This window comes from Podarcis bocagei (genome assembly GCF_964188305.1).
Source record: "Podarcis bocagei genome assembly, chromosome: 13".
NCBI classification, from domain to species: Eukaryota; Metazoa; Chordata; class Lepidosauria; order Squamata; family Lacertidae; genus Podarcis; species Podarcis bocagei.
In genome coordinates, this window is record NC_138138.1 from 5,213,044 (window position 1) to 5,232,799 (window position 19,756).

Here is a 19,756-nt window from a genome sequence, read left to right on the forward strand (position 1 = left end):
GGGACTTACACAGCCCTAAAATTTGTATACTCCCAATTGTATCAATTGCAAAGTAGCAAACTAGAATAGGTATGGTTTATGAAAAAATGGCGCAATTTCATTCTCCTATTTACGCATGCAGCCTCTCTTTAGAAAATGGTCAACTGTACTGATTTGTGAGAATAGCTCATGGAGCCCATGCGATGAGAAGGTTGTGGAGAAAAGGTAGAAACAAACACTTTTGTATCTGCTATCAAGCATTTGAGATCAATGACTACCTGTACTAAAATAGCTTCAGCAACATGGTCTTATTTATGGGAAGAAAATTCACATGCAGAATTTTCAAGATGAGTCAGTCAATTAAAAAAAATATCTCTAGGGTAACTAAGTATTACATGAATAAGAACTATGGGGAAAGACCTATGGAGAAATTGTCTCTGCATATGTTTCTCAGTAAAGCTGGAAAAGTGTTTGTATACCTAGAGATTCCGAGTGGTCTCTCTGTGTGTGTGTTTATATCAAGACACTCAGACCTCCCTAAGGCCCAAACTCGATCTGATGTTAATTGTGTGTAGATACAATTAATATGCATGCTTTAAATTATATAATTAGCAGTTGCAGTGCCAGCCAAGCATCAAAGAGACTTCAGAGTGTGGGGAGGGAAAGCAATCCTTTCCCCCACACAGCTGACCCTACAAAAATGTTCCCAAACTGCTATAGTGAGGCTTCCCTCCCAATGCAAAGAAAGAGCAGCCAGTGAGGGGTTTTCAGCAACAAACTGGTGTGGGCTCCCTAACAGGGGATATACCTGGATGGGGGCCTTTGAGCTGCTTCCCGCCCCTCCCTGCTATCAAAAGAAAAGTAGCCAGGAATGTGAGATATAGTTTGACCCCAGTTTTTGGTGATGGATGAGCCAACAGTGGGGCGAAGGGGGACAAAGGTAGCAAACGAGAGAGGCAGAGACATAGAGGCAGCGTAAGGGGGAGCAGATGTCATGAGAGATGAATGCAAGTAGATGCAGCTATAAACACATAGAGGTAGGTACAACTATGTAGTTGCAGTAGCAGAAGCCACTACAACATCCTGATAGCACAATGGGGCTTCCTGTCCTCTCCTCCCCCTGTGGGGTCCCCTGCACCCCACAAAGTAGCTCATGGTGGTTGGGAGAATCCCCCTGAACAGGACAGAGTGGGAGGACTGGGGAAGTCATTCCATCAGGCAAGCAGTAATGGTTGCACTGACAGAGCAATCTCCTCACTACTTTGAATATCAGCCCTAGATTGAGGTTTTTTCCAAAGAATCCAGAGACACTTTTTTAAAAAAGAGGGGGGGAAAGTTATTATTTAAAAAAAAAAGAAGAAGTAATGTGTTCTCTTCTGTGGTCTCCTCTGTTGTGCAGCCTTCCTCTGGGCCCCTGCCTGCTCTCTTGGAGCACTAGCCACCGTGGAGTAGACTCGGATCGGGCCCGGGGTCGGCCACATGTCCTTGCCCTTCCGGTGCTCTTCTACCTCTCCTCCTCAGCAGCAGCACGGCAAGGTCGGGGCTCCCTCTTTTTTCTCTTTCCTCTTTCTCTCTCTTCCTTCTCCTTCTCCGCTCCTCCTTCTCCCTGCGTCGGCTCCAGGGGTTTTCCTGGCCCCAGAGCGCTGTTGGGTGGCCGGACGCTCTCGCTCCTGGCTCTATTTGGGTCGTGGGGGGGTGTCAGCAGTTCCCCCAGTTGACGCACCAGACGTCCCGGGTTTCCCCTCTGCAGTGGTAGCGGCAGTCTCAGCAGCCCGGAGCCAGCCTCGTAGCGCAGTTGGCTCTGGGTGGCTTCAGGTGCTGCTCGCTGCTGTGGCACCCGCCATTTTGCCTCACCGGAAGTCCCCATATTATTCGTCTTGTGCCGTTGAACCAATCACGCAACATTCATTCCCTACTGATAAATCTACAACACTTAAAATATAAATCCGGGTACATTAAATGAAATCCGAGGACATTCTGGGGACAGATTTTGTCCCGGGACAGATTTGTAAATCCGGGGACTCTCCCCGGAAAATGGGGATGTCTGGTAACCATACCCTAGATGTTTAGTCAGTTGCCAAATGGTATTCATTGAGCCTAACCTAGCAAAAAGAAGAGTGTCTGTCGAAGCACTCAAGAAAGTATAACCAATAAGCCAAACTATACATAGTGCTCTGAGTGATGCAGCCCATTCGAGAGAAACTAAGCAAACGTGATATTTGTGATGTTTGGCGCAGAGTAAGAATTTGTGGGTCTATAATTCCTTCTGCTCCTCTGCCTTCCAGGGTGATTTATAAACCTTTCTACTCGTCAGTAGTTAACTGAAAGAATCCAGTTAGTTCTTGATGGTGGCAGGAGTAATTAAAAGTGTGATCAAATTCAGTGAAACAAACACGCACATACACACACCAAACAAAAAAGGTCAGCCTCTTTAATAATGTCCCCTATGTACTTTCCTAGCAGGGAGTTTTTTTGCTAATCTAATACCTGTTAATTCTCTTTCTAATTAGGACTATGACTCACCAGAGGCTGTTTTATACTTAATTTGTTGGGGTTTTGTTATATGGCTCAACAGCCAGCCAGCCATTGTGTTCCTCATGTGATCGTGGCTAAGATCGTTCAGGCATTACTCGCACACTGAAGCCCTTGGAGAGAACGTGCCACTACAATTTGTGAGTCACCCGTTCCTGCTCTGCCTCGGCCTTGTCATGTGTGTGCCTGTCAGGATTCATCTCCATCTCCATTACCCCTGGGGCAAAAAGTCATATTTTGTTTCTGCTCACTTGTCTGATTTTTCGCAGATCTTATTCCCATCTTCAGAACCTTAAGCAAGTGCCATCTTCTGAGGATTTAAGGTGGAAATATAAAGTGCTGCCCAAATTTATCTCAAAACATCTCTTTGTACATAGGGATTATCCTTCATTTAACAGTTCCATGTTTTTGATTCAAAACAATGGTCAACGATAACCTAAGCCAAATACATGTAACTGTAATATTTGAAAATATCTGTTTCTTTTTTTTCTTCAGTTCATAACTGAAGCTCCTGCAATGAAGATGACTATAAGGAATCATAGGCGAGTGTCCAGTTTAGTTTTGAGGTGTATGTGGCAGCGGGATCAACAGTAATGCCATACTTTTCACCAACTGATGGAAAATGAGATTATGCATCAATTTTCCACTTTATTGTTGTTGTTTTTTGTTTAGTCGTGTCCAACTCTTCGTGACCCTCTGGACCAGAGCACGCCAGGGACTCCTGTCTTCCACTGCCTCCCGCAGTTTGGTCAAACTCATGTTTGTAGCTTCGAGAACACTGTCCAACCATCTCGTCCTCTGTCGTCCCCTTCTCCTTGTGCCCTCCATCTTTCCCAACATCAGGGTCTTTTCCAGGGAGTCTTCTCTTCTCATGAGGTGGCCAAAGTATTGGAGCCTCAGCTTCAGCATTTGTCCTTCCAGTGAGCACTCAGGGCTGATTTCCTTAAGAATGGATAGGTTTGATCTTCTTGCAGTCCATGGGACTCTCAAGAGTCTTCTCCAGCACCATAATTCAAAAGCATCAATTCTTCGGCGATCAGCCATCTTTATGGTCCAGCTCTCACTTCCATACAGCACTACTGGGAAAACCATAGTTTTAACTATACGAAGCTTTGTTGGCAAGGTGATGTCTCTGCTTTTTAAGATGCTGTCTAGATTTGTCATTGCTTTTCTCCCAAGAAGCAGGCGTCTTTTAATTTCGTGACTGCTGTTACCATCTGCCGTGATTTCCATTTTATACCTCCTCACAATTTAGTCTTTAGAAAGTGTGTCAATTAACCTAGATCCAGTTTCATCACTTTCAAAGAAACCTAAACACCTTTCACGTGTAGCCCAAGTGGTGTGGCAGCTGATTCCTTATGGTGAAATCCTGCACATCTGCAAGCTTTCTGTGTATGCATGGTTGACATCCATCCATCTCAGGAGACAATGGGGGAGTGCGCCTTCTGGAGTGAGGTCAAGCCATTGAAGGGTTACAGCGTCTGCTGTGGCTGTAGAGACCGATAGGGGAGAGACGTGTTTGTGGCTACATCAATGGGACTGGTATGCTGGCCTTATCCACAGGATCAACTCCTTTTCAGATACCCACATCAGTGCACCATTCTCCCACAGTCTAAAGGCATGGGAGATCATGCCACAAGGAAGCAGGATGAGGCCAGTTTACAGAAATCACAGGGTAAAACTGTTTTTGTAGCACAGATTGCAGGCAGTGCACTGTGGCGAACCATCTTCAACTCCAACATTACTTGTTTTGGAGGAGGCGAACTCACCCACCTAAAGTGTTTTGTTTTCTTTAATTTAGGTTCAAAACTCTTACATATTTATCTAATCCTTTTATCAGTGCCAACCTCCATCTAAATACCATTTCAATTATAATATATCTGTCAGTTATAATACCAACCAGTAGCTATGGATAAATGTGGTACAAAACAGCACAGGGTTCACTTTAAAGTAAAACACAAAGTAAATATATATTTTATTCTATAACTGAGAATGATTACATTCTAAATGGTTTCTTTAAGAAAACAGCTGATCCTGTGAGTAAGGCCTTTCCCACACGTGCCCACCTGGCCACTTTGGTTGGCAGAATTGGCACTGCAATAGGTGCCACATAATACCCATTCCAAATTTGCAAGACCTCAGTCGTTTAGTGTGGCAGTGCCTACAGTTCGGAACTCCCTGCCTGTTGAGATCAAGCAGACAGCTTCACTGGCACCTACTTAAAACATTCTTGTTTAGACAAGCCTACCCAGATACTAAAATAGATTAAAATTGCCTCAGCTTTCTAAGTATTTCAGCTTTTATGTTTTAAAGTAGGGTTGTGAATCTTTCTTGATTTTATCGTTGTCTCTTTTTGTAAACCACTTGGAGATATATATATATATATTTACAATCAAATGGTGTGTAAATTTCATTAAATAAATAATGAAGCCAAAATCACACACCTATTTGCCTCATTAAATTCAACAAGACCACTACACCATCAGAGTTTAACCCCCCCCTCCTCCCTGTCCTTCAGTGATGATTAAACATGTTGTTGTTGTTTAGTCATTTAGTCGCGTCCGACTCTTCGTGACCCCCTGGACCAGAGCACGCCAGGCACTCCTGTCTACCACTGCCTCCCGCAGTGGATTATTAAGCATACCTTTTAAAATTATCTACTTTTTACTAGCCAGTTGGTGTATATGATGTGTGTTGGGATACTGCCAGGGAGATAAAGTCCATCATGGCCCCCAAGCCGGCTGCCGGACGATCCATCGATCTCCTGTAGTCACGCAGTATGAGTGATTAGTGACACGAGTTTCCTGAAAATACCTTGCCGCATTCCAGGGCTCATGCACACTCTTTATCAGCAGATAATGCACAGCCAGAAGTCGCACTCAGGAGAGCATTATTTACAAGCTTTTATTCAGCGTTGATCAGAACAAAGAAAGACATGACTGCCTGCGCCACTGTCTCAGACAGAGAGAGAGAACGAAAGCAATAGCAAACATAAACATCCTGTGAACAGGAAATACGCAGGCTGTGACACAAACATCCTGCTCCCTTTTAAGGTGGAACGGAAATATCCTAACATCGTGTTGCTCCCTTGCGGGATATCTTTGGGAGAAGAAAAGGCTCAGAAGTAAACACTAAGGGGTCAGCAAATTTTTTCAGCAGGGGGCCGGTCCACTGTCCCTCAGACCTTGTTGAGGGCCGGACTATATTTTTTTGGGGGGATGAACAAATTCCTATGCCCCACAAATAACCCAGAGATGCATTTTAATAAAAGCACACATTCTACTCATGTAAAAACACCAGGCAGTCCCCACAAATAACCCAGAGATGCATTTGAAATAAAAGGATACATTCTACTCATGTAAAAACACACTGAATTTCCAGACCGTCCGTGGGCCGGATTTAGAAGGCGATTGAGCCGGATCCAGCCCCTGGGCCTTAGTTTGCCTACTCATGCACACCATCATCATAAACTTTATTGCACTAGCCAAAGGCCATGGCATCATTCACAAAGGGAACAAAGAGAAAAGCAACAATAACCATAAACACATCAGGCACTGCAAATACAATAAACCACGGTCACATCTCCTAGAAGTTATTTGTTGCATACGATAGAATAGCAGGGGGTTCTCAGGTAGAATATGCCAGCTTAAATGTCCAAATCACTTTTGCAATTGACCGCTATTTTATCTAGTTCTTTTCTCCTGATCTTCTTAGCTGTCAACGCATATAGTTCTACTTTATAAGTTACGAAGTCATCAGTATCACTTAGCAGCCATTCCACCCTTTCCATTTGACTGTGTTCCATTCGTAAGCAGGGTTTTTATAAAGTAAAGCCTACACAAATCCAGAGTGGAATCCCTAAGGTGGCTGGATGGTGCCTTGTACTCCTTTTTCCAGCAACTCGCTGTGGGTTAAACCACAGAGCCTAGGACTTGCCGATCAGAAGGTCAGCGGTTCGAATCCCTGTGACGGGGTGAGCTCCCGTTGCTCCGTCCCAGCTCCTGCCAACCTAGCAGTTCGAAAGCACGTCAAAGTGCAAGTAGATAAATAGGTACTGCTCTGGCGGGATGGTAAACGGCGTTTCCGTGCGCTGCTCTGGTTCGCCAGAAGCGGTTTCGTCATGCTGGCCACATGACCCGGAAGCTGTACGCCGGCTCCCTCGGTCAATAAAGCAAGATGAGCGCCGCAACCCCAGAGTCAGCCATGACTGGACCTCATGGTCAGGGGTCCCTTTACCTTTTACCTGCAGCCAAGCTGGTGCCAAATGTACTGCTCTGCTTTCCTTTGGACCACATCTGTGAGGCTGAGAGAGGGGTCTTGTCATCTGGGCAGCCCAGGACCTCCAGACCACTTCAGGGCTGCCAACACAACAGTTTGACATCACACACATCCCGGAGGTACACTCCATCGTCTCTTGAGACAGGTAGATGCCAACAACAATGTTGGCCAGTTGCTGGAAAAAGCACCAATGTTTGCCCTTTGCTTAAAGTTGCTGGTGTAAGTTAGATTGTCTAATTGCCTCTCTATCGCCTGCCCCTGACTGCTTTGGCTTTCTCCATCGCTTGACAAAGAGAAGTGATCACTCCCATTTGCTCTCACAACTGTTGATTGGCGGCGGCTGCCTGACTGAAAACTTCTGGCAACTTCCATGATGGATCCTGCAAGCAGCTGGAGCCTCACCAGCCAATGACTCAACACCACTAGGGCTAGCACTAGAGGAAATTGCAGGCAACAATCAGGTGACTGTTCACTGATCGCCAGTTGAGTTCTGAACATGGAAGCAAACAGCAGCAGAAGCCGCTATAGAAACAATGTGAAACGGGGAGGGAAGGAACTAGATTCATAAATATCTAAAACTAGCTGCGGGGCAGTCAGGCAACACCAGGAACAATGCAGAAGGCGAAAAACCACAGGGATTTTTTTTAAAAAAGCCTCCCCCAAAAATGATGTCATTGACAAATATTGTGTATTTGACATGTGCACATTGACAAATACTGTATGACCCACATAGTAGCTACCCCTGCTTTACAGGTAGAGCCCAAAGATTCAGGAACCAGCAGACTGGTCAGCCACCTTAACCATTTTAGTATGTCTAATGGAAATGTATGAGTATGTTGTAATCCCAGAAACCTAAACATGTCTTACCTAGAAAAAGAATTTCAGACTCCCCACTAGAGAGGACATAATGGCATAATTTGTGAATGGCTATTTTTCAGTAAAATAGATGCCTCTTCAGACTTTTAGCAGTTACAGGTCACAGAGGGCAACCCCAAACTTTGTCCATGTAAAACTCCCTTTGGGAGGTATCACTTTGTGTCTTGCATCCCAACAGCATCAGCCTCCCCTGTCTGAATCATATATACAGGCACAATGATGAAGGGATGCATCAATGGACAAAAATTAATGTTTGGGGTTCTGCCTGAGCTAAATGAAGCCTAAGGATTTGGGAAGGTCTTAAGAAACGACAAGAGTACAAATTTAAGGAAGGAAACTGCGTGTTCAGGGTGACTGAACTGACATTTCTGGGAGATCTCTGCTGTGATCTCTGCTGTGAAAGGTTGCAAGTATTGAAATGATGTCCCAGCCCAGTCCAAGCAGCTCTTGGGGATGGCTGATTATGTAAGGGAATTCATACCAAACCTGTCATCCAGCACATGAATGGAGCTGGGAAGCATAGCAGACCAAGGTGTGGACTGTGTTGATTACGATTACCTTGTTAAAATCCTATAGCTACCGTAGGCTGCTTAAAATTTCTTTAGAGGCTTTACAGAACCCTTCTCTAACCTGATGCCCTCCAAGCCCTCACATTATTCCTGCCCATTGACTATGCCGGCTTGCAATGATGGGAACTGCGGTTCAAAATATCTGGAGGGCACCAGGTTGGGGGACACTGGCTCATAGCCTGGATTTGGTGCAGTGATTCTACAGAACTGTGGTCATCCCTGAAAAACAGTGGCACACTGACAGAGGCAGAAGTCACTTACAGCGAAAGTGAAAAGGAGCCTCTTTGCCTGTCAGATAAATGACTTTATTCTGGGATCCAATGGATGATGATCAAGCGCCCAAAATACGAATTGGTCGTGTCTTGCATGCTGGGTAAATACATATGTGCTCATCCATGGTGGAGGTGCTGCCCATAAGTGCACCCGCCCCTTGTTGCAGCCAGAAGGGACTTGCGCAGGCATAAGTAAATCATGCAGTAGAAACAATAAATTAGCCAAAGGTAGCCCAATATTTGTCTCCATCCATACAGACCCTGCTAGATGTTAAGAGTAGCAGCCTCAGGAGTGCAGAGAATGGCAGTTCAGGAGAGGCCTTTTTCTGTGTCGGCACTTACTGTAAATTGGGGGACTCCCTCCCCACTGAGGGGCACCTAGAATCTTGGTTGTGTATCTTCTAGGGTATCCTCCTTGCTTTTGACAACTCAAGTATTTTTCTGGGACTCACATCTCTGTTTTGTTTAACTTATACTGTGCTTTTTTGGAATTGTTCTTGTTTTTAGTTTTATGATTATATTGAAACTTTATGGTGAAGGGCAGGGTAAGAATTTTTTTATTAAAAACAAAACAAAAATGTGTTCTGAAACATGAGGTACGGCTGCTAGTTAGTGCATATGTGTGGGTTAAAGAAGGTGCGAGAGTTTGCTAGGCTTTGTAGACAGATTAACAAAACAATACTGTCTCTGCCGGTAGGCCTGCAATCTAACAGACATGATTCAGAAAGAAAAAGTTAGGTACCTATTTTTGAGGAAGCTCATCTTAATATACGGTACATATTAAAGAGCTAATTGTTCATTTTTTGATGACAGCTAGAGTCACAGGGATTTGTTTTTGAAGAGATCTGAATAGAGCCAATATTTCTTTTTGGTCTTCCAAACTTTAGGAACTCACTTTATTAGAAAAGTTTACCGACAAGCTAAGCATTTCCAGGGTACAATGCCTGTTGTTGTTGTTGTTGTTGTTAGGCCAAAAATTAAAAAAAAACTAAATAGAAGTATACAGGAAAACAAGTAAATCTGGCCACTACTGTTTCATAAATTTGCATTTCATGCCCAGGACAGAATAGCTGCTGAGACAGAAGGTTCTGGGAGATGAGGAACCAAAGTGCCTGCCTTCTTCTCCTCAGAGGTTTCCTCAGTTCCAATTTCTGGCCTGTCCAACTTGCCTTCTGGTCAGCGTGAGGGAGAAACAGTGGCGTAGCGTGGGGGGTGCAGGGGGGGCTGGCCGCACCGGGCGCAACATCTGGGGGTTAGGGTTAGGGGGCGCAAATCCACGGGTTAGGGGGCGCAAATTACTTGCCTTGCCCCGGGTGCTGACAACCCATGCTACGCCACTGGGGAGAAACCATGTGGGGACAGCATGTGCACTCTGGTCTCTCAACATCCATCCTTAGGTGATACACACAGATTCTTTGGTTGGTGGAAAACAGGAATAAAAAGAACTAGGCAGTCTTTATTTTAACAAGGCTGGAGGTTAATTTTAGTGGTGCACTGAATTAAAGGGAGCCAAATTTCGCGACTTCTTCTTATCTAACAGCTGGAAGCCATGTTCCCTCAGAGATTAAAGTTCTTCAGTAGAAGAACCACATCCTTGAATCTAAGATTGCATAAACTCAGTAGAGTAGAGCATGGACTCTTAATCTCAGAGTTGTGGATTTGAGCCCCACGTTGCGCAAAAGATTCTTGCATTGCACAGGTTGAACTTGTGATCCCTCCCAACTCTACAATTCTATGATGATATGAAACTAGTGTGCAGGTTTTCGAGTGCTTCAGAATTCTTCATCAGGCCAGGCGATAAAACATTTGCTGGTAGGAGAAGGGGGAAGACTGGTTGTTGATGAAGCCACACAGTCTGCTTTTGAGGGCCGCAGCCTGAAATGAACAAGAGAATGTCTGAAGGTTGAGTTTTCTGAAAGTAACATTAAAATTTTGCATAAAAAATGTAAAAAATACAGGATAAATATTTTATGCCAGTGAATCTAGGATGCTTTCAGTTATGAACCAATGGTTTAGAAGAAATTCTAACACAAAAAACACAGAGTTTGAACTTCATAGTAAAGCCTCATAGGACAATGACTATTTCTTCAGATACTGTTAAGCTTGATAGGCAACTGAGGTACTGAGAGGTACTCTGAGGAAAGCTGGCATCAGAAAAGTTGGAAGCCTTTAACTAAGGCCATGTACCCAATCCTGTTTACTCTGGCTCCAGGGTGCTCCCACCACTGGTTGTTTTTAAAGGAGTGTACACACAGTGGCGTAGCGTGGGGGGTGCAGGGGGGGCCGGCCACACCGGGCGCAACATCTGGGGGTTAGGGTCAGGGGGCGCAAATCCACGGGTTAGGGGGCACAAATTACTTGCCTTGCCCCGGGTGCTGACAACCCATGCTACGCCACTGTGTACACATGATGCTAGCCACAATCTGTATGCATTCTGTATCTATCATGCTGTTTTTTAAAGGAAATATTGTGTTGTGATACATTTCCCTCAAACTAGCTTCACCTCCAAACTGAGGAAAAGAAAGACCTTAGCTGTGTTTTAAGGTGGTAATGTGTACACAGCATATGTGTTTTAAGGTGGTAATGTGTTACTCAGAGTATTCCCACTGAAGTTAATGGTCTTAACCTGGTCGTGTTCATTCATTTCATTGGGCCCAAGCCAAATAAAACTTAATTGAAGACCACCCCAAAATGTTGGTGTGCATAACTAGCCCTCCTTCATCTAAAGTTGAATTTCCTCTTTTCCTGGGCAGCTGTGTTTGTAGAATAGGCATTCACACCTGGCAGAGTCTTGATAACTTGTTCTTTTTTCAAGCCTCACTCGGGCAGTTAACCAATGTGGTGGCTCACATGATGGAGTGCTCCCTCCTGAGAAAATAATCCCTAGACATAGACAACTTACATTTTTATTCTCTATGTGCAATGAATTTGAGGTGGGGGGGGTCAGGGCTTTTTTTCAGCAGGAACTTGCAGGAACTAAGCTCTGGCATCTGTCAGTTCAAGCGCCATTGCCATTATTAGAGAACAATGGAGGCGCTCGTGGTGAGCTCTGGCACTTCTTTTTCTAGAAAAATAGCACTGGGGGTGTACGTACATTAATCCTGTGAACCTCCACTGCAGCCCTAATACATGTTTACCACTAGGTTTATTAAAGCCAATGCAATTCTGGGCTGCATCAATAGGAGTATAGCATCTAGATCAAGGGAAGTAATAGTGCCACTGTATTCTGCTCTGGCCAGACCTCACCTGGAGTACTGTGTCCAGTTCTGGGCACCACTGTTCAAGGAGGACACTGACAAACTGGAACGTGTCCAGAGGAGGGCAACCAAAATGGTCAAAGGCCTGGAAACGATGCCTTATGAGGAACGGCTAAGGGAGCTGGGCATGTTTAGCCTGGAGAAGAGGAGGTTAAGGGGTGATACGATAGCCATGTTCAAATATATAAAAGGATGTCACATAGAGGAGGGAGAAAGGTTGTTTTCTGCTGCTCCAGAGAAGCAGACACGGAGCAATGGATCCAAACTACAAGAAAGAAGATTCCACCTAAACATTAGGAAGAACTTCCTGACAGTAAGAGCTGTTTGACAGTGGAATTTGCTGCCAAGGAGTGTGGTGGAGTCTCCTACTTTGGAGGTCTTTAAGCAGAGGCTTGACAACCATATGTCAGGAGTGCTCTGATGGGGTTTCCTGCTTGGCAGGGGGTTGGACTCGATGGCCCTTGTGGTCTCTTCCAACTCTATGATTCTATGATTCTATGAAAGCATACGGCAGAGTGCAAGTTGACTGGTTTTCACATGTTGCCATACAATGTACCATCATCATGTCTTTGGAAGGTTCAAAGTACCCATTATAGAGTATCTCTGCAACAACCGTAGCGCTATCCTTGTAGCAGAGATCCCATTCACTCCCTGCCCACCAACAAAAATACAGTGGTACCTTGGGTTAAGAACTTAATTCGTTCTGGAGGTCCGTTCTTAACCGAGTTACCACTTTAGCTAATGGGGCCTCCTGCTGCCACCGCACCATTTCTGTCCTCATCTTGAAGCAAAGTTCTTAACCCGAGGTACTATTTCTGGGTTAGTGAAGACTGTAACCTGAAGCATCTGTAACCTGAAGCGTCTGTAACCCGAGGTACCACTGTAGTGTCTATCTCCACAACCTGAAGAAGATAGAAAACATAGGTCCTAATCCTGGGGAATATCCATTTCCTACATCCCTCAAATGGGATTTATTTATTTCTACTCGCTGCTTCCTGTTTCTTACCAAATTACTGACCCATAAGATTACTTCTCTTATTCCATGACTGCTAAGCTTCCTCAGGGGTCGTTGTTAAATACTTTTTGAAAGTCTACGTATTCAGTGTCAACTGGATCACCTCTGTCTATATGCTTGTTGACACTCTCAAAGGATTCCAAAAGGTTAGTGAGACGGGACTTATCCTTCCAGAAGCCAGGCTTCTTCCGCTTCAGCAAGACTTGTCTATCTGCATGTGTGGTAATTCCATCTTTAATAATGCTTTTCCACTCAGCATAATGCCTTCTACTCACTACGAAACCATTACAGTGGTGCCTCGGGTTAAGTACTAAATTCGTTCCAGAGGTCTGTTCTTAACCTGAAACTGTTCTTAAACTGAAGCACCACTTTAGCTAATGGGGCCTCCTGCTGCCGCTGCGCCGCTGGAGCCCGATTTCTGTTCTTATCCTGAAGCAAAGTTCTTAACCTGAAGCACTCTTTCTGGGTTAGCGGAGTCTGTAACCTGAAGCGTATGTAACCTGAAGCGTATGTAACCCGAGGTACCACTGTATTAGACATTAAAAGTGTTAAGTTGTGGGTGAACATATCAGATGACACAGCGATTCTTCAAACAGATCTTTATTTGTAAGCTGGAACAGAACTGAACGGCATATAGCTCAGCCGGCCTGCTTTTATAGGCAGCCGGCTGTCAACATTGTAGCAACAACACAGGGTTTCCCGCCTAAAATGACTGATGTGGACCTGAGTGAAAACTATATACACGATACTCCTGGTGTCCAGGGTGAGGACTTCAATACATAACAAAAACATTTCCACTGAGTGTGGAATATGGAATCAGACTGAGTGTGGCTCTGACAGACAGCATTTTCTCATACAGAGAGGGGTGTTTCCCAGATCTGCTATCTGAGATATTATAATTTAGGTGGTCGCTATTGCAGTACACTTTTGAGGTTTTGGTTTACACCATGGGTAGGCAAACTAAGGCCCAGGGTTGGATCTGGCCCAATTGCCTCCTAAATCCGGCCCACAGATGGTCTGGGAATCAGCGTGTTTTTACATGAGTAGAATATGTCCTTTTATTTAAAATGCATCTCTGGGTTATTTGTGGGGCATAGGAATTTGTTCATTTCCCCCCCCCCAAAAAAATATAGTCCGGCCCCCCACAAGGTCTGAGGGACAGTGGACCGGCCCCCTCCTGAAAAAGTCTGCTGACCCCTGATTTACACTTTTCTTTAGCAGATATTATTTTTCTGGTTGTTTTAGTATGTGGGGGTTTTTGTAAGTGTTCTCTTTCCTTGGGAAGAGCTGTGACCCTTTTAAAATAATAATTGGGGTGCCAGTTGCTTAGTATCTGAGCTGCGTCTCATGCCCTGTTTGTCATTTTGCACCACTTAGAACAAATCCCAGCTGGCGAGAATCCTAGTCCTGTGGACTGTGAGTCATGGATATTAAATAACCATCATATGAGCTGCTGTGTGCGGCTGGGGGTGGAGGGGCTGGGGAAAGGTATGTCACTGTAGTGTTGTACAGTATCTTATCACAGAACAGCTTGTAGAGAACAGATAATTAACATAAAGGCACAGCTCAGGTTTATTTTAGGCACAGCACGGAACAAGGATGCTTGGAACTGCTGAGAGAAACCAGTCTTAGTTTGGAGGAAAATTAGGGTATGCGGTCTCCCCAATGATCCGTGTGGCCATTTTCAATTAAACAAGCCGGGGCGTCATGGCCAAGAAATCTCTCTACAATAGCGGATGTTTTACTGAGGACGGTATAAGCTAGTTTTCATGAGAGTGGCATTTTCTGAATGATGTTTGCATGTTGCTTTTAACAGCCTGAGTAGCTTGCTATTGCGCAGGATGGGTTGGACTATTGCACTTCACTTTCCCCCGTGGAAATAGATACACTGCACACCATCAAGCTATTGTATTTTATTCCTCATTTTGTGCGGTTTTGCAAGAAATTGGGAGTTTTTCTTTTCACTGTTGTAAGGCAGGGATAGGGGGAACTAGATCCGGAGTCGTAGTGGGGTCACTAGAACCTGATTTGCCTTGCAAGGGTCTTCGGAGTGTTCTCCGTGGCCCAACCATCTGCTGATGGTCAGGTCCTGCAATGCCCCTTGCAAGGCACTTCAGAAGACTTGTCAGTCAAGCAGAGCAACACTTTGCAAGGTGCTTTGGGGTAAGCTGATCAACAGTGCCTACAAGCCCCTTTCAGTCCTTACCTGCCCTGCACTTGGTGTGATATAACTCAGCAGGTACAGGTTATGTGATCCGGCTTGACCGAAATAACCCTGTGGGCCAAATGGAGAGGTTCCGTAGGCCTAATCAGGCTCCCGCAGCTGGTGCCTCTGAAAAGCAGGCTTCTTCCCCTTGTTTGCTGATGGGAAGAAAGAAGCCTGGGTTTTGCAGGCACCAGGTATGCGAGGAGTTCTCCTTGGTGCTGCAGATGCTCCCTAAGCAAAGCCAGCCCTCACTGCTCATCCGCTAATAGATGGTGGAGGCAGATAGGTAAAGGGTAAAGGGACCCCTGACCATTAGGTCCAGTCGTGACCGACTCTGGGGTTGCGGCGCTCATCTCGCTTTATTGGCCGAGGGAGCCGGCATACAGCTTCCGGGTCATGTGGCCAGCATGACTAAGCCGCTTCTGGCGAACCAGAGCAGCACACGGAAACGCCGTTTACCTTCCCGCCGGAGCAGTACCTATTTATCTACTTGCACTTTGACGTGCTTTTGAACTGCTAGGTTGGCAGGAGCAGGGACCGAGCAACGGGAGCTCACCCCGTCACGGGGATTCGAACCGCCGACCTTCTGATCGGCAAGCCTTAGGCTCTGTGGTTTAACCCACAGCGCCACCTTTAAGCTCCCAACAGTTCCTTTGAAGCTATGTCTGTACCTGCCCCACACCTAAAGTCCTGTGGGTGGGGGGCATGGTTTGGAGGATTGGCCTCATGGGCAAAATTGATTTTTAGGTTGGGCTTTTTTGATAATTACATATATGCTGATTAGTCCCAATTTATCAGACTTACGTTCAGGGCTTTTTTCAGCCAGAACACATCAGAACTCAGTTCCAACACCTCTCAGGTGGGCACCATTGCCATTGTAAGAGAACAAGGGAGGCATTCGTGGCACCTCTTTTTCTATAAAAATACACTGGAAATGTTTCTATCCATTCCACCTTTCCCCTGAGGTTCTCAAGGTACCATTCATGGGTCTTCTTTTCTCCATGTTATTCTCACAAGAACACTGTGAAGCGGCTTAAGCTGAGAAAGAGGGGACATGCCCAAACCACACATCATGTTTCATAGAACCAAGTGGTGTTTTTAACCCTGTTCCCTCAGATCCTATTCCATTTAATATACAGGTAACTTGCATTTTTCGCAAGGGTTCAGTGGCAGGGGTTGTCTTGCCAAAGGCAAGACGGTCCTTTTAAACTGAGATTCAGAAGCAATACAAAATACACAAGTGTGTGAGAAGATTAAATATTTTATTCTAAATCGGCAAGCAATGTATACATACCAAGCAAGCCCTTCAATCTGCCACTTGGAAGCCCTCAAGAAGCGGCAAAAATGACTCCCCAGATAGCCTCAGTTTGCAGAGCCCTGCGGCCCATCAGTCCATGGACAAGCTTAAAAGAAACTCTGCCCAAACCGTCCAATTCTGTAGACAACCTGTGTGGCTTCCAAGACTGGCTACGTGTAGATCATCCACCAGCCACCCCCTCCCAATGCCTCACTTTCTCAAAACAATGTCCAGCATCAAAGAAGGTGCCCAGCATTATCCTCCACAACTGAATAAGGCAGCTGGATGGGGGGGCTTCAGCAGGACATTAAAGACTGTTATCACATCATCAAAAAACTTAACAAGAGCGAGGGAGGGGGAAGGAACAGAGGCAGGAAGGGTAACCGTGTCAGATCACTCGCTCCTCCATACGTTTTTTGTCTTCCTGATGCATTTCCACACCTATACACAGGTCCACACATATATGCAAAAACGTGTAAAGCCGGGAACTCCCAGAACTGGCTCCCCTGCAAGGTGGAGAGCTGCTTACTGGGCTTGGGGGAGGTGGTGTGGGGGCTCTGCCAGGGGCCCACAGTCCTCCCATCGCCTTCCCAAAACCTAGCAAGCACTTGCCCCACTTTGGGAAGGAGAGACGAGGGCTCTAGGACTCTGCCAGAGTAGGGCATGTTGACTTCTTCCATTTTCAACTTTCAAAAATGAGTGGTGCTGAAAAGTCGTAACATGACAGGAATTGAAAAGATATTTTGGTTAAATCGAAATAATTTAGTTTCGCTTGGTAAGTAAAATGTGTGTAGAGTTGCATAGAAATAGTTAAAAATGATTGCCAAGTCCTTGCAGTTATACTATTATGTTGTTGTTGTTGTTATTGTTGTTTCTTATTATTATTTAGCATTACCTAACATTTTCAGAAGGTAAAATTAAAATTCTTGTTTTTTCAAGCTAAATGTTGTCCAATCACAAAAATAATAGCACCCAAAAACGTATTTTTAGGACCCCCTCACTGAAAAGAATTGCAGAATTTAATTATCACCTCCTAAATGACACGCCCTACTGCCAGAGCCCTCGTACCTCCTTGCAAAAGCCAGGTAAGCCCATGATCGAAGCTTTGTACAGGTGGGGGAGTAAATTTATTTTTTTATTTCCCCTTCCCCACAACACAAAGCTGTGATCACAGAAGTAAAACAACAAAACAAGCGAGTTACCTGCATCTCATTCCATATTCTAGAAGCGAATAAGCTGGGAGAGGGAATAATTTTCTCTGGAAATCTATATGGTGACCCTTGTCAGCAGTCCCATGTGGCAACTTTAAGGCCAACTAATTCAGGCTTCATGCTTATTAGGCAGCAATCCCCATCGAATTCAGCCAAATTCTATTTTTAAGTAATGTGTGCCACAGGGCCAACCCAATACATGTTGGCACCTGAGGAAAACTACAGAATGGCATTCCCTCTCCCCACTAGGGAAAAAGGGGTGAGTGAATATCTAAATCAGGAACAGGGTGGGGTGGTGGTGGAATAAAGTTCTACATCTTCTGCCCCTGTGGATCCTGCCACCTTGTCTCCTGGGTGGCCCAGCCCTGTTGTGCAATGATCCCATAATAGAAATTGTGACAGCAAGGGCACATTCTGAACCAAGGTAAGGCACTCTGGGGTTAAGTATTTCTAAGACTGCAGTGTTTAAGTGTCTACTGTTCCTTTGCAAAGGAGGAAGATAAGAAGGGAAGGAGAAGCAACTGTGACAGCAGGGACCCATTTGAACCAAAGTAAGAGAGTTTTCAAATCAGTTAGATGCTAAGTATTTGTCAAAGTGCAATGCTTAATTGTTCACAGTAACTTTACAAGGGAGGAGGATGAGGAGAAAGTCAAAACAACTTGGTCAAGTCTCCGTGACCTCTTTGGCCGTGCCAGGTTTGGCAGGCACCAGCCATCACTGTGTATAAAAACCGTTATGAGAATTATAAGGTCCAACGTAGAAAATAAATTAATAAATGTACCAGGCAAACACATACATAAATATATAAACCACATGTCTGAAACAGTACAGGAAGAAAAGTTCTGAAACCATTTTGTCTCTCCCAAATTGACCTCAAATATTCCTCTGCAGTTTGGATGGAAATGGGAAAACCTGCCTTAGAGGCACATTTAAGATATGAATAGGGTGAGCCTGTGACCTGGACTCAAGAATTAAGTATTTATCATCACAAAATAATAGCCAGACTCTCCAGGTAAACCCATCAACAGGTTTCCTGCCAGACAGAATTCTGCTGTAGACTACCCCTTCTGTGATGTATGTATGATGAATTGGGGGGTGGTCTTGGGCTGCAGGGTGGCAATTTCAAAAAGTCTATATAAGGCCGTGCGCATGTGGTGAGTGAGGACCCTGTTGCAACAGTTAATAAAGATCAGGCTTACTAGCTGCTTTGCTTCTCAATAGTCTCTGGTTGGTCTCTGATTTTCTCCTACCAACAGAGAACCTACAAAAGGACTCTGTATGGGCTCTTGGGTACCCCATAAGGGAAAAGGAGCAGTTATTTTCTTATAACAAAACACTTGGTTATTTTGCAGGGCTAACTTGGCCCACACTTTCTCAACCATAGCCCCACTCCCTACAGTATGGGTGTGAGTTTTATCTGCATCAGCATTGACAAAGTAATTTTTAAAATGTTTTTCAAATGCATAAAACATGTATGAAATGGTCAGAGGCAGTAATTGCTGGAAACTGCAGGAGGGGAGACGGGGGCATCTGGCCCATCAGACTCTTCTTAAAACCTTAAAATGTGAGTTGGAAAGATTATGAAGCCCTCTCTTTGAGGCTACCTTTTGCTTCTGGATAGACAAGATATAGCTACACAAAAATCCCGGATACCTGATTTGTTTTCTACAGGGCCGCAATCACTTTTCCATCAGAGAAGACCAGCAGAAAAAGCTTAAAAACAAATCAGGAATGTCCTTCTCTAGAACTTAGAAAATGGGTGTTTTCACTCTAGCCTTTTCTTTGTCTAACATTTGGCTGGAACTGTTTTCCATAGTGTTAATCATGGCTATGACTTCATTCATTGATTGAAAACATGGAAAGGTGAGAGCAGGCTAGTTTCTCACAAAACAAATGTGAATAGTACCTGGACATTTTGTCTCCTATCTCAGATTCTACAAGTGCTATGGGCTTTTTTAAAAAAGAAAAGAAAGAAAGCTGGGAATCTTGAGATAGTGGCTCCCCCAATGCTGCAATTGTCCCCCTTGCCCTCTCCCAAGCTTGTGGGCACCCTTGTTCTTCTGACTTCCAGTAAGGTTTTCTCTTAATATTCTAATTTAAACTATCTATTGTTGGTTTTACACATGAAAATACTGCATATTGGTACATGCCACCCAAATCTCTGAATGGTGCAAGATTGCAGAGGTTCCAGGCATTTACCCAGGGATTGTGCTTTCGGGAGGGATGCGGGTGGCGCTGTGGGTTAAACCACAGAGCCTAGGAC

General features: G+C 44.8%; 1 protein-coding gene and 1 long non-coding RNA gene across 5 annotated transcripts in view; one reads left to right on the top strand and one right to left on the bottom strand.

The window, feature by feature from the left end:
* The window catches only part of LOC308571350 (uncharacterized protein), a 127,677-nt gene that overhangs the window by 37,782 nt on the left and 70,139 nt on the right, over positions 1 to 19,756 (top strand). The window contains exon 2 of one of the 3 annotated variants that reach the window (XM_081167001.1): positions 17,985 to 18,043. The exons of the other annotated variants lie outside the window; for them this stretch is intronic. Coding sequence (XP_081023127.1) covers positions 17,985 to 18,043 — 59 coding nt within the window. The remainder of the gene's footprint in view (positions 1 to 17,984; positions 18,044 to 19,756) is intronic. 3 annotated transcript variants of the gene reach the window in all.
* The window catches only part of LOC308571358, an 80,711-nt gene continuing 70,807 nt past the window's right edge, over positions 9,853 to 19,756 (bottom strand). For both annotated transcript variants that reach the window (XR_014001311.1, XR_014001312.1), the window contains exon 4: positions 9,853 to 10,381. This is a non-coding gene — a long non-coding RNA (uncharacterized lncRNA). The remainder of the gene's footprint in view (positions 10,382 to 19,756) is intronic.